General features: G+C 37.0%; 1 protein-coding gene across 1 annotated transcript in view; it reads right to left on the bottom strand.

Moving 5' to 3' along the window:
- The window catches only part of KIF6 (kinesin family member 6), a 493,781-nt gene that overhangs the window by 317,242 nt on the left and 161,259 nt on the right, over positions 1 to 15,280 (bottom strand). The window contains exon 10 of the mRNA XM_036767567.1: positions 11,662 to 11,765. Coding sequence (XP_036623462.1) covers positions 11,662 to 11,765 — 104 coding nt within the window. The remainder of the gene's footprint in view (positions 1 to 11,661; positions 11,766 to 15,280) is intronic.

Below are 15,280 nucleotides of genomic sequence, written 5' to 3'. Positions count from 1 at the left end.
AGGGAGGGTAGGTTAAGGGTGGCTGTGGTCAGAAGCAAAACAGACTTTTAAGGATAGGACAGTATAAAAAGAAAGGGAAGGATAAAAAGAGGAAAACAAGATGGAAAGAAATACACAGTTAGTAATCATAATTGTGAATGTTAACAGGAGGAGCTCACCAGTAAAAATGGAAGCAGATAGAAACCAGAATCCAACAATATGTTGTTTATAAGAGACATGAAATAGACACAAAGAGGTAAAATAAGGAGATGGAGCAGAATTTATTATGTTTCAATTGAAGTTAAAAAGGCAGGGGTAGCAATTATGATCTTAGAAAAAGCTAAAGCAAAAAACACCTAATTAAAAGAGATAATCAGGGAAATTACATTACGCTAAAAGGTACCATAGACAATGATCAATCGAAAATTTTTTACAGATGTTTCTCTTATAAAGGCCTCATTTCTCAAATATATATATATATACATATATATGTATACATATATGTATATATAAAACTATAGAGAATAGAACTGAGTCAAATTAATAAAAATAAAAAGCCATTACCCAATTGATAAATTTTCTTTTATTTATTTTTTTATTTTTGGTTTACAACACTCAGTTCCACAAGTTTTGAGTTCCAAATTTTCTCCACTCTCTCTTCTCCCACCTCCCCCCCAAGACAGCATGTAATCTGATATAGGTTCTACATATACCTTTCTATTAAACTTATTTATACAATAGTCAAGTTGTAAAGAAGAATTATAACCAATGGAATGAATCATGAGAAAGAAAAAGCAAAACCAAAAAAGAAGGAAAAAAGAGAGAGCGAGCAAATAGTTTGCCTCAATCTACATTCAGACTCCATAATTCTTTCTCTGGATGTGGATAGCTTTTTCCATCATGAGTCTTTTGGAGCTGTCTTTGAACCTTGTATTGCTGAGAACAGCCAAGTCTGTCAAAGTTGGTCATCACAGATACCATGTATCTGTAATCGTGTATAATGTTCTCCTGGTTCTGCTCCCCTCACTCAGCAGCAGACCATGTAGGTCTTTCCAGGTTATTATGAAGTCTGTGTGTTCCCCATTTCTTATAGTACAATAGTATTCCATTACATTCATATACCACAACTTGTTTAGTCATTCCCCAATTGATGGGCATCCCCTTGATTTCCAATTCTTTGCTACCACAAAAAGAGGCACTATAAATATTTTTGTACACATGGGTCCTTTTCCCACTTGTGTGATCTTTTTGGAATACAGCCCTAGAAGTGGTATCGCCGGGTCAAAGGGTATGCACATTTTAATAACCCTTTAGGCATAGTTCCAAATTGCTCTCCAGAGTGGCTGGATCAGTTCACAACTCTATTAACAATGTAACAGCTTTCCTATTTTCCCACATTCTCTCCAGCATCTACAATTCTCCTATTTTGTCATGACAGTTTTTGTGAAATAGTGAATTCTTAAACCAGAAGCTGGACTCTTTGGGTTTATCAAAGAGTAGTGTAATCAAAATTATTCATTTTGCTCTCTGTCTCTTGTTTAGTCATGAATTCTTCCCTTCTCCATAAGTCTGACAGGTAAACTATTCCCTTCTCTCTCAAACTGCTTATAGTATCAGCCTTTATATCTAAATCACGAGCCCATTTTGACTTTATTTTGGTATATGGAGTAAGATGTTGGTCTATGCCCAGTTCTTATCCCAGAAGGTGGACTCCTTGGGTTTATCAAAGAGTAGAGTAGATCACTATATTCATTAAGTACTGCATCTTGTGTACCTAACCTATTCCACTAATCCACCACTCTATTTCTTAGCCAGTACCAAGTAGTTTTTAAGATTGCTGCTTTATAATACAGATTAGTATCTGGTATAGCTAGGCCTCCTTCTCTGGCATTTCTTTTCATCAATTCCCTTGATGTTCTGGATCTTTTGATCTTCCAGATGAATTTTGTTATTATTTATCTAGTTCTTTAAAATAATTTTTGGTAGTTTGATTGGTACAGCACTGAATAAGTAAATTAATTTAAGTAGAATTGTCATTTTATTATATTAGCTCAGCCTAACCATGAGAAACTCAAGTTTTTTCATTTATTTAGATCTGATTTTATTGTTGTGAAAAATGTTTTGTAATTATGTTCATATTGGTCCTGGGTTTGTCCTGGCATGTAGACTCCCAAATATTTTATAGTGTTTACAGTCACTTTAAATGGAATTTCTCTTGCTATCTCTTGCTGTTGGGCTTTGTTAGTATTATACAGGAACACTGAGAATTTATGTGTGTTTATTTTATACCCTGCAACTTTGTTAAAGTTATTTATTATTTCAAGTAGTGTTTTACTTGATTCTCTAAGACTCTTTAAGTATATCATCATATCATCTGCAAAGAGTGATAACTTAGTTTCTTCTTTGCCTATTCTAATTCCTTCAGTTTCTTTTTCTTCTCTTATTGCTAAAGCTAACATTTCTAATACCAGATTGAATAACAGCCGTGATAATGGACATCCTTGTTTCACCCCGATCTTATTAGGAATGCATCTAGCTTATCCCCATTACATATTTTACTTGATGATGGTCATCAGTAGATACTTCTTATAATTTTAAGGAAGATTCCACTTATTCCTATGTGTTCTCATGTTTTTAATAGGAATGGGCATTTTATTTTATCCGAAGCTTTTTCTCCATCTATTGAGATAATCATATGGTTTTTGCCAGTTTTGTTGTTGATATGATCAATTATGCTGATAGTTTTCCTAATATGGAACCAGCCTTGCATTCCTAGAATAAACCTTACCTGGTCATAGTGTAGTATTCTTGTGATAAGTTGCTGTAATCTTTTTGCTAATATTTTATTTACATTTTTTGCATCAATATTCATTTGGGAAATTGGTCTATAATTTTCTTTCTCTGTGTTGGCCCTTCCTGGTTTAGGAATTAGTACCATATTTGTGTCATAAAAAGAATTTGGTAGGACTCATTCTTCACCTATTTTCCCAAATAGTCTATAAAGTATTGGAACTAGTTGTTCTTTGAATGTTTGATAAAATTCACATGTAAATCGATCTGGCCCTGGAGATTTTTTCCTAGGGAGTTCATTGATGGCTTGTTCAATTTCTTTTTCTGAAATGGGGTTAAGTATTTTACTTCCTCTTCTGTTAATCTGGGCAGTTTATATTTTTGTAAATATTCATCCATTTCTCTAACATTGTCAAATTTGTGGGCATATAATTGGGCAAAATAATTCTGAATTATTGTTTTAATTTCTTCTTCATTGGAGGTGAATTCACCCTGAAGAAGTGTATATATACTCTGAGGTTAGCATTTTGCTTGGGGGCTCACTTATTGGAACGGTGTTTGTGTAGAGTCTCTAGGTAACCTTTAAGGAGCCCCTGGCTTTGAAAACCCAGATGTTGGTGCTTCTCTCTCTGGTAACTATGTATGTATGTATTGCTATGGACAGACAGAAGCTCTGTCTGCTGATTTGTGTTATTTGCTCTGTTTAGCTAATTTCTGCTTGTAATTTCTGTTTCTGTTTTCTCTGAAGCTCAGGGTGCTGACTTTTCCCCCTGGACTAAGTGAATGATATATGTATGTTTAATTAAAGTGACATTGTAAACCCCTTACAGTTACTTTCCTTAGAAAAGCAGATCAAAGATCCTGTGCTAGAAGCTCTCCTGTGTGCTGGTGTTATTGGCCTTACAAAGCCATAGTAGCTGCAAGTAACATTGTTGTTACAATGATGAGGAGCATGCTTTCAGAAAAAAAAAACATGAGAAGACTAGATAAACTGGTAAAAAGTGAACAGAACCAGGAGATCATATTCCACAGTAACAACAATATTGTAATAATGGTCAACTATGAAAGACTTAGCTACTTTGATCAATACAATGATCTAAAACAGGACCAAAGAACTCAATGAAAAAATGTTAGCCACTTCCAAAGAAAGAACTGATGAACTCTGAGACAAATTGAAGTGCAGTTTTCTTACTTTATTTTTCTTACTTTTGTAATATGGCTAATATGGAAATATATTTGGCATGATTTCACATGGATAACTGATATAATACTACTGGCTTTCTCACTGGGTGAGGGATAGTTGGAAGGGAAGAAGAAAAATTTGGAATTCAAAAAAAATTTCAAATATATTTTTAAAAGTTTGTGCTTAGATTTCAGAAAAAAACTTGGAAAGACTTACATGAACTGATGCAAAGTGAAGTGAGCAAAACCAAGAGAACATGATACACAGTCACAGGAACATTTTGTGATGATCAACTATTTTCAACCTAGCTCTTCTCAGCAAAACAATAATCCGAGACAATTCCAAAAGACTCAGGACCAAAAATGCTATCCACATCCAGAGAAAGAATGGAGTCTGAATGCAGATTGAAGCTTATTATTTTCACTGTCTTTATTTTTTCATGTTTTTTTTTCCTTTTGTAAACTGCAATTTTTTTGCTAATTGTTTCTTCTTTCACAACATGGCTAATAGGAAATGTTTTACATGATTGCACATATATAACCTACATCAAATTGCTTACTGTCTTAGGGATGGGGGAAGGGAAGGGAGAAAGAAAGAAAATTTGGAACTCAATATTTTATAAAAATTAATGTTAAAAATTGTTTTTACATGTAATTACAAAAATAAAATACTATTTTAAAAAGTATGTGCTTCAATACAATGATCCAAGACAATTCCAAACAACTCACGATGGAAAATGCCACCCACAGCCAGAGAAAGAACTGATGGAGACTGAATGCACATTGAAACATACTATTTTCACTTTTTTATGTCTTTTTTCCTTTCGGTCCATTTCTTCTTTCAGAACATGACTAATATGGAAATATGTTTTATATGATTGCACATATATAATCTATATCAAATTGATTAACATTTCAGGGAGGGCAGGAGAAAATTTGGAACTCAATTTTTTTAAATAAATATCAAAAATTATCTTTACAGGTAATTGGGAAAAACAATTTTTTAAAAGTCTGTGCTTATAAAAAAGAAAAGAAAATCACAGGACACGGACCATCAAAAAATAAAGAAAGGAGAAATATGAAGTGTTCACATAAACATGAGAAGACTTGTATGAACTGATACAGAAGTAAACAGACAATATAGACACTGACTAGAATGATATAAACAGCAAACATTATGCAGTGGTCAAACCCCAATTAATTGTAGTGACCAACCTTAGCCTTAGAGAACAAATGATGAAACACACCTTCTTCCTCCTAGTAGAGGTGGAAGACAACAGGTGCAGAATATTGCATCAGCTGTCAGATAGAGTGGTTCTGTTGTTGGGTTTTGCTTAGCTCCTTTTCTTTGTTAGAATGATGGTTCAGACAGAAGGTAGTACTTTAAGAAATGATGCATAAAAGCAAAAGGCATTAATAAGGCTCCTAAAAAGTCACTCAGAATATGAAAAAATCAAAACAACAAAAAAATGGCCTACCCTGATGTCTTGTCAGTTGTGGCAATGACCCTGGGTTCTAGAAGGCCTTGCCAATGGAGAAAATGCAAAAAAAAGCTACAGTTTTCAAGTGTGAACTATATGTTTGCTGCCCAATAAACAGCCTAGCCACTTTCAGAGAAGTTCATCACCAGGCTGACTATAGGCTGATGAATTATGGAGGAGGCAGAGAAGCTCAGAACTTAGGTCATGCTGTCTTTTAAGTCCAGTCTGTATCAACTAACATCCTCAAGCTCTCTCAAGGAATGGGTTTCAATTACTATATTTTGAATGAGGGAAATCATATTTTCAAGTCTGTGCTGATAGAGGCTGTAAAAGTGTTGCAATCTGTACAATCAGAGGAATAAATGAAATAATGAATCCCTGAAATATGTATAATGTTATGTATGCATTGCTATTGACTTCAAAATACACATATTCTTGGCTTATTTAGGGTTTTGAAAATTCATAGAACTTTGGACAACAAAAGAAAAAAACAACAAATTCAAATGTATCTTACCATTTGAAAGAAGTATCACTTAAAGTATTGTGCAGGTTAAACTCTAACTTTAATTTCTAGCACATGACTGAAGCCTATGGGATTCATATGTAATACCCAAGAATAAAAGATAATAATAATACATAGATAATAACAATAATACATTGGCTTAGGGGCTAAGCTACTGAAGAGCCCCTGATTCCAACTGCAGTGATGATAAAGTCTCAACCACTTAGGATGGACAATGTGGTAACTACCCTCATAGGGGGATGGAAACTGGATTGATGATTTCATTTCTACAGTGAATTTCTGATTTAGAAAACCCCATCTTACCAACGCAAGTCAGTACCTCCTCTACAACTTCTAGTCCTAGAAAGTTTCCCAGAACACTGAGTTGCTAAGTGACTTGCCCAGGGTCACATGGCCAGTATATGTCAGAGAAAGAACTCAATCCAGGTCTTCCCAGCTCTGAGGCCAGCTGTCCCTCCACAAGGTTCTGCTACCAATTTCCTTTCTGCAACAAACTAATACCAAGTTAAGGCATCATGTGTTTGGAGATTACAACAACAACAATAATAAAAACATTTCTGTGGTGCTTTTAAGTTTGAAAAGTGCTTTACATTATATTCTCTCATTAACGCTGTGATATAGGTACTATTATACTATCCCTATTTTATAGCTAAAGAAACAGACTGAGAAAGATTAGGTGACTTGCCTCAGAATTACATAGTAATTAACTTCCTGAGATAGAATTTGAACTTAATCACTCTGACTTTAAGACCAGAACTTTATTAACTATGCTCCCAAGCTCTCTCATGGCATGGATTTCAATAACTGTACTTTGAATAAGGAAAATCAGATTTTCAAGTCTATGCTTGTAAAGTTTGAGAATTTTATCCCTAGACACACCCCCTTCTGTGACTTTTATACATTTTTAATGTACAAGCCCTCTTAAATATTACTATTCTATATATTATTGAGTGAGTAGAGAAGGGAAGAATCACCAGAAGTGTAATTCACCTTCATATAGATTTCTGTTTAGTCTGCTTATTCTATAACTATAAATTCTGATCAAGAAGAAAAAAATTCTTTGAAAAATCCTCCACTTAAAGGATTTTGTTTAAGTATGCAAATAGATGCATGGGGCTGGGTGTGGTGCATGATGTGTGGCAGTAAAGAAGCAGGATTCAGTCAGAATTAGCTGTTCATTAGAAAATCAGGTGTGGTGGTCAATCAAGCCAGAGATTTCACTGGCCTGTAATTCTATTAGAGGTTCTTGGAGAACTCATTCTCAAGTGCTTACAACTATCACCCCAGGAAATGACTCTTTGAATTGTATCTCCAGACTTCAGTATTTCACCCACATTCCAATCCCATTATTACGATAAGCAACTAATTTGTTTTACTTAGTTGTGCTAATATCACATGTTCAAAACTTTCATCTTCCCTCACCCTGAAAGAGTTATCATTTTCAACTATCCCACAGGAGTTCATCTAACCACTAGTCCTAGCTGACTCAAAAAGCCTTGGCCTCATCTCTGACATCTTTTTCTCCTATCCTGGTCTGAGGCCAGTTCTCACAAGTGGCCACTCTATGGCCTAATACCTGACACTAATACCTGTTCATCTAAAGCCAGTCTCCTTGACCTAAAAACTGCCCAGAGGCTCTCAAAGCTTCCTGAGCATCCTCCTTGGTTGCACTAAGTGATGGAAATTCCATATTTCAGTGGACCTCCTCAGAGGTGTTTCCTGAGCACTAATGGCATTACATCGAGATATTCCAACAAGATGCTCCTGAAAGGGTAATAATACTGGAGAGCTGTCATTCAATGGGTAATAGAGTCTTAGGGAGTGTGAACAAGTCATTTTGGCTATTCTTTTCTGAACCCAACATTCCAGTTCCAAAAGGAGATGAACTAAATGCTTTGAGTGAGTAGTATTTCAGGCAGCAGCATCAAGTTATTTTGTTTTTAGTTTCTTTCTTCTCTTTGAACAAAGTCTTAAAAGAAACAGCTGGCCTTCTAGCTTGTCCTTTGTGCAAGGTAACTGTGCCAGGCTGTGTGTATGTCTTGGGGGATGAGGAAGGTGGGGAGGAGACCTGAGTGGTGGGAAAAGGAAAAGTCAGGAATTAGCCCAACTGAAGAAGAGATTTCAACTGATAAGAAGCAGATAAAGTTAGATGGACATAGTAAGCCAGATATGGAGGGTTATGAATATTATATTGAAAAGTTTAGATTGGAGCCATTTTGTCAAACCCAGTGAATTATTTGGTTGATTCTTGTTAAAATGTTAAGATTGTAATAGCAAGAATGACTTCAGTGCAGGCACATCTGTTTAACTCAGTACTTTCCTAACAACAAATCCAGTTCATTTAGAGCCAGAAAGTGCCTCTTCCTAAATAATTCCTGTTAGGCTTTTGAATGGCCTCAATCGACTTATTCAATCTTTGAGGATTTCTTTATTTTGTTAAATATCACAATATGGTTAAAGTGCTTTGTAAACCTTCAGGCCCTCTATCAGTGAGAGCTACTATCATGTCAGTATTTCAGTGGATTTGTGAGATCATAGATATGAGTTCTCCTTTCATTGCTGCTAATCACAATCCACCCATATCCTGTGCAATTAATATCCATGTTTCCCAAACTTCCTCCAGAGAGAATCCATACTGCTATTATTATTGTTGTAGTGGTGGTGGTTATTGGTAGTACTAGTACTTTGGCTATGTGGGTTGATCCAAAATATTTCATACTGCACTCATTAGCAAATTATTTTCTAATCTTGGGTACTCAGCAAAAGGATCCAACTAAACACACTTCTTTATTCCCTCCCATCCCCCCAGGATATGAATGGAGTGGTTAATAACACTAGTTATATTCTGCCTTTCTGGACAGAAATTATATTATATTAACAAGTATTTCTTATAGTTTTTGCTGTGGTACAAAAGCGGTAACTGCTATCCATCCTGCAATCTATAAAAATGCATCTTCTCACCCCTACTCCTACCTGCATCTGTGTGTTTATGGCCTAGTTCAACATCAAAGGGAACTGATCCTTAATGTTTGCTTAATAAATAATATAAGGACATTTCCAGTTTCTTGGAAGACCTTATTCACCACCATGACCTACTTATACCTCACTCCCCCATAGTCCACTCTTCAATGATGATTACCAGTTAGTAGTACTAACAATAATGACCACCATTCAGTGAGTAGGGCACTGGCCCTGGAGTCAGGAGGACCTGAGTTCAAATCCGGCCTCAGACACTTGACACACTTACTAGCTGTGTGACTTTGGGCAAGTCACTTAACTCCAATTGCCCTGCCTTCCTCCCTTCAAAAAATAATGACCACCATAACAAGGGGCATTTTTTTTTGCCAATCTTCACTTCTGGGGGCATTTTCCTAGTTAATTCTCCTAGCGTGTATGTACAGGAGAAAGAAAAAAAAAGGTAAAGCTTATGTTTCTACTTCTTTGTAGCTTTGATGAAAGGTTTCATAGAAAAGGGGTTTGATATTATTAATTTCCACGAGGATAGCAGTGACATGTCCCTTGTGATCCAAGTCTTTGGGTCTCTTCTGGCCTTGTCCAGATATCCCGAGAGTCTCTGTCAGCACACACTTCCCCAGCTTTGGGCAATTGAAAGTCCTTTAGCTCTAAGCTTACTTTTAGAATTTAGATTAGCCTTGAAATCCCAAAATGTAAATGGGATCCATCACATACTCTGACCATTTACTAAGTAGGGCTGGAAAACAGGTTAGCACTAAGAGTACTCATTCCTGCCCGTAAGCCAAGTGCTATGTATGGAATTCATGGCTGGAACTTAAATTTGTGATAAAAACAAATTTTTTATTGCCAAACTATTTTTTTTACAGAAATTATAGTTCCTTACACATAACAATAAAAAATTTAAATAGATGAAGAAATGTTTAAAGGGTTGAGTGTCTATTATAAAACTGGCTATAAGTCTCTTGCAGTTAAAGTAGAAAATGCAAGGTGAGGAATAATGTTTCTGTTTTAGAAATTGAGCCCTCTTAGATGAGATCTCTCCATGCAGGGCTGGATTTTAGTCAAAAAAATCTCCAAGGTCTTGTCTGAGTTCTCTGCTTTTAGGCAAAAGGCAGGCACCTATATCGAAAAAATGTTTTGCAATACCATGTTGACCATAAGTCAACAAGTAAGAGTCACTTATCTGTATGCTCTCTGAAGCGAATTCCAACAAAAACAGATTATCACTTTATTTGTAGGATCACAAATGTAGAACCAGAAGGAACCTTGGAGATCATGAAATCCAATCCCCCTCATTTTACAGATGAGGAAATTGAAACCCACAGGGTCATATTACTAGTCAAGGATCACACAGGTAATAAGTGACAGATCAGGATTCAAGCTTTACACTCAGCATTCCTTCCCCTGTTCTATACTGTCATAGGCTCATTTAGCAACATTCAGCATTTGCTCAGCAAATATATATTAAGAGACTATTTTGTGTGCAGGACACAGTGGTAGGCACTAGATGAAATACAAAATTTAAATAAGACTCAGTATTATCCCTCATGGAGTTTATATTCTCAGTGCTTGGCACAGTGCATGGCAGACAGTCAGCATTTATTAAATGCTGAATGAGTGGTTTAGAGGATGGTGATTCTCATCTCTAGTTTCTTGATATCTTTTTTCATATATTGACATACCGCAATGTTAACGACATTAATTAAATATAAGGCATTCAGAACTTTTACTTGGCAGGGGAAGGTGAAGAGGGTGAAGTAGCCATAACAAAAAAAGTAAACAATTGCTTGCTGCAACTCCAAAAAGTTGGAAATCACCAAGGGACCTAGAACTTTGAAAGTGATGGGAGCTCTGCTTAGAGACTGCTGGGGGCTTTTCTAGTCATTTCCAGGGGCTTTCAAGTAATCGTTAAAAAAAAGAAGGAACTTCTTTCTTGGTCATATTTATCCAACATTGCACTTTGTTAAAGGGAAGGCCAAATAAGATTGCAGCACACATTTTGAGAAATCCTGGGTCATTAGATTTCTATTTCTTAGAGGGAAAAAGAGAACCTCATTACCATCTACAACTAGCACATTATTGGCACTCAACAAATGTTTAGTTATAACAAAAGCAACAACAAGAATGCCTACTACTATTGCTTGGGATCAGTGAGAGCAAGAGAGCTCCCTAGTGTGACTAGTCTGCTGTAAGGCTACAAGTCTAAGGAATCTGAAAGGCAGAGCCCTGGTGTCAAGCCTTGAATACATGCTTTCATTATGGTTTAAAGCATCTGAATTATAACATGTAGGTCTATTTATTAAAAGGAAAAGCTTTCCTTGGAATGGGATAAATTAGTGTTCCAGCTACAGCAAGATGCTGTTTAATACAAAGGACATTTCTCTAATTCCTTTCAGATCTCAGTTGCACAGCTTAAAAGAGTTTGGTGTGTCTCTTTCTAAATGGCATGACTATTATACAGTCCTCTTTCTTCAGCTGGCATCAGAAGGATATTCTCATCCTCTAGGTCATCTGTTCTTTACTTCCTCAAAGCTGAGGAGGCAAAAACACTGCCAGCCTCGTCCAACTTTTCATGGAAAGCTGGCATTCTGAACTGGCGCCTAAATGCACTTTCAGACTGTCCCCAGAGACAGTAGTGCTTTGAGGTGAATTCATAACATTAAGGCCAACAAAGACGTTAACATTAACTTTCTCACTTAACAGAAAGAAAGAAAAAAGTCTACAGCTTACTTATCGAGTTCCCCTTGTGTGAGCTCTTCTGTTCTCTGTTCCCCAGTGACAATGGCCAGTTCATCCTTCAATTCCTGGATTTCCTTTTTCAAGTGTATAATAATCTACAGATGGCAAAGCAAGAGAGTGAGTGAAAAATTCAAACCTTCTCAGAGTCTCAGGCTTTGAACTTGGTAACAAAGGGTACTACTTTAAGTAAAGACTATCTTGAAATTTTCTCAATACTAAAGCTAAAATGATTTTGAAAATGCAATGGGCTTTTTATTCTTGTTGCCTTTAAAAATACACTACCTAGAAGCCACGAACAGTGAAAAATGCTAGTTAGTAGATACAGAAGAAATTATTTGGCTCATTAATTATATTTGTTGTTCTATAAAATTAGCATTAACATTATATATTTTAATCTCTATTAAGAGGATGGGAGTCAAACCCATTGGCAATATTATGTCTGTCAGCAAAATAAAATACAGAAATCAAAACCAAACGTTCACAACTGTTGAGATGTTAACACCCCCCTTTCCTGTATGGCGCTGCAGCTATACCTGATTTAGGTCCTGGGTAGTTATGATGCATTCCTACAAATGTAACTTACTGTGACTAGTGTCTGACTCCAGGTCTGCTCTCTGTCCATTCATTACCCAGTATCTCCTTAGGTTCCAGGTGTGGGAGAGTGAAGGCAGGTTCTCAGTGATCTCAGATATAATATAAGATTGACCTTACTGTTGGTTTTACTATATTGGGTATTTTTAAATTCATTTATTTTTAGCTTTCATATTCATTTTATAAGATTTTGAGTTCTAACTTTTCCCCCTCTCTCCCCTCCCCCCTCTCCGAGATGGCATGAAATCTAGTATAGGCTGTTTTTTAAAAATCAATAATAATCCTCTCATGCATATAAAATAAATGTTTGGGGGTACTTTGGGTGATTGAAGATTTTATTTCCAGTTCCTGGCCTATCACTTAATAGATAGATAGACTATAATCCAATTAACCACTCTGAGCCTTTCCTCACTTGAAAAGTGATGAGAATACTTGTAGTATGTGTGTCACAGACTTGTAGTGCTAAAAGCCCATATAAACCATCAAATACTAAATAAATGCCACCTATAAATACTAGTAACATCAGCATTCATAATAATAACTATAATAATATTTACTTGGCTTTGTTTACTTGTTTTATCATAGAACCTGAATACTTGAATACCTGAAGTATTTATGATTTAATTGTTTAAGTCCTCTCTCCACCGAAAAAATGTCCTTAGCACATGGTTTTTAAAATTTGTTATTACCTAAAATTTTTTGCCCTGTGGCCAACCCAGTGATAAAGCTCTCTAACTTAGATAGAGGCTGATCCTCCATTAATAGTAATATAGTCATCAATGAGCCAATGAAGCCTTTTCAGTTCAGCAGTCCCATTCAGAGTATACATCCTGCTCACACCGCCTTCAATAACAGAGGAAAACTCCCATTTCAGTATAAGACATTGGCAGGATTTTAGTGGGGAGGTTTCAGTTGAGTTTCTCCCCTCACTTTGATTCAGGTACCTAACAATAAGTATAATGTCCCTCGAAGCCTTCTCTTCTCCAGGTAAACCCTAACAAGTCCTTTTATCAATCTGTATATATGGTGGTCTCCAGTGCCCTAGTCACTCTCTTCTTGAAAAAAAAAAACTTCTTAAAACAAGCACGATCCTCCAGGTACGGTATGACCAGGACATATGGTCACTGTCTTTGATTTTGAAACTATAGTTCTATCAAAATATTCTAAGATCACATGAGCATTTTCCTTCACCCTTTGAATGAAAATTTTTAGGAGAGGAGAAAATGCTAGTAATAAAAAGATAATTAGGAAAACAGGAAAATTGACTGACCTAGGGCAAGTATTTCAGTTTATCCTCCGTTAAAAGTCCTGCTGCAATGATCTATCATGCTATGGTTATGTTACTAATCACAATAAAAGCTAGGGAGCAACAATCTCTTGAAGATGCTGCAATGTCGTTAAGGTTTTAAGTATAAACTACATGTTTGACATTTGATAACCAGCTTAAATCCAGAAAGACTTATCACTAGATTGGTTTTGTTTGGATTTTTAGGCTGTAATCTGCAGAAATCCTGATTTGAGAGATCTCACACTGCTTGTGGTGTATGCATGATTTAAGGATCCACCTCATTCCAAAGAAAATGAAGGAGCAAGGTAATACTGGAGAAGATGGCTTGCAGAAGAAAAGCATTGCCATGTAAAGTTTGGTCATTTGGTGCAAGTTAAAAAAAAATGAATCTCTGATACAATAATAAATGTTAAACATTCAGTGATGTTTTATTGAACACTCTCCAAAGGCATAAAAGAGAAAATTAGGTGAGTTATGTAGCCAGGTCATACTGCTTTACTAGACCTAGTCAGAACATATGTCCTGCTCAAACAGCCTTTAAGGACAGACTATAACTTCCATATCAGCACAAGTAATTCTTTTTATCAGAGGAAAATGTTTTTAAAAGTCAAGATTTGGTCTCCAGGAGGGGGGCGGAGCCAAGATGGCAGCTGGTAAGCAGGGACTAGAGTGAGCTCCGTACAGAGTCCCTCCAAAAACCTATAAAAAAATGGCTCTGAACCAATTCTAGAATGGCAGAACCCACAGAACAGCAGAGGGAAGCAGGGCTCCAGCCCAGGACAGCCTGGATGGTCTCTGGGTGAGGTGTATTCCACACGGAGCTGGGAGCTGGGAGCTGGGAACGGAGTGGAGCAGAGCCCAGCCTGAGCGGCGTGGAACAACCAAACTTGGAGTCGGGCGGATGGGGCCCCTAGCGCCCTGAATATGTGAGCTGCGGCAGTTACCAGACCCCTCGACCCACAAACACCAAAGACTGCGGAGAAGGTTAGTGGGAAAAGCTGCGGGAGTGGAAGGAGTTCTCAGTTCGGCTTCCAGCCCCGGGGGCAGTGGAGGTGGGGCAGCTACAGTTGCTGCTGCTTCTGGCCCCAGGCCCACCTGGTGGGACGAATTAAGTGGCGGATCAGAGCAGGAGTGGAAAAGCCTGCTGAAGATCTAAGCCCAGCCCAGGCTGGGGGTTCTTGGGGAAGGAGTAGTGCGGGTCTGACAGAGCTGGCACCTCCCCCCCAAACGTGGAACATAGAACTCGTTAGTCTACAAGCAGTCATACCCCACTGAAAAACTCAAGGGTCAAGTTAGTTGGTTGGGAATATGGCCAGGCAGCGAAAACGAGCCCAGATTCAGTCTCAGACTTTGGATTCTTTCTTTGGTGACAAACAAGACCAAAACATACAGCCTAAAGAAGTCAACAAACTCATAGAGCCTACAACAAAAGCCTCCAAGAAAAACATGAACTGGCCCCAGGCCATAGAAGAACTCAAAAAGGATTTGGAAAAGCAAGTTAGAGAAGTAGAGGAAAAATTGGGAAGAGAAATGAGAAGGATGCGAGAAAACCATGAAAAACAAGTCAATGACTTGCTAAAGGAGACCCAAAAAAATACTGAAAAATACACTGAAGAAAACACCACCTTAAAAAACAGACTAACTCAAATGGCAAAAGAGCTCCAAAAAGCCAATGAGGAGAAGAATGCCTTGAAAGGCAGAATTAGCCAAATGGAAAAGGAGGTCCAAAAG

Source organism: Trichosurus vulpecula, chromosome 7 (assembly GCF_011100635.1).
Source record: "Trichosurus vulpecula isolate mTriVul1 chromosome 7, mTriVul1.pri, whole genome shotgun sequence".
Classification (NCBI taxonomy): Eukaryota; Metazoa; Chordata; class Mammalia; order Diprotodontia; family Phalangeridae; genus Trichosurus; species Trichosurus vulpecula.
Note: the sequence above shows the minus strand (reverse complement) of the source record. Positions and strands in the feature narration are given on the sequence as shown.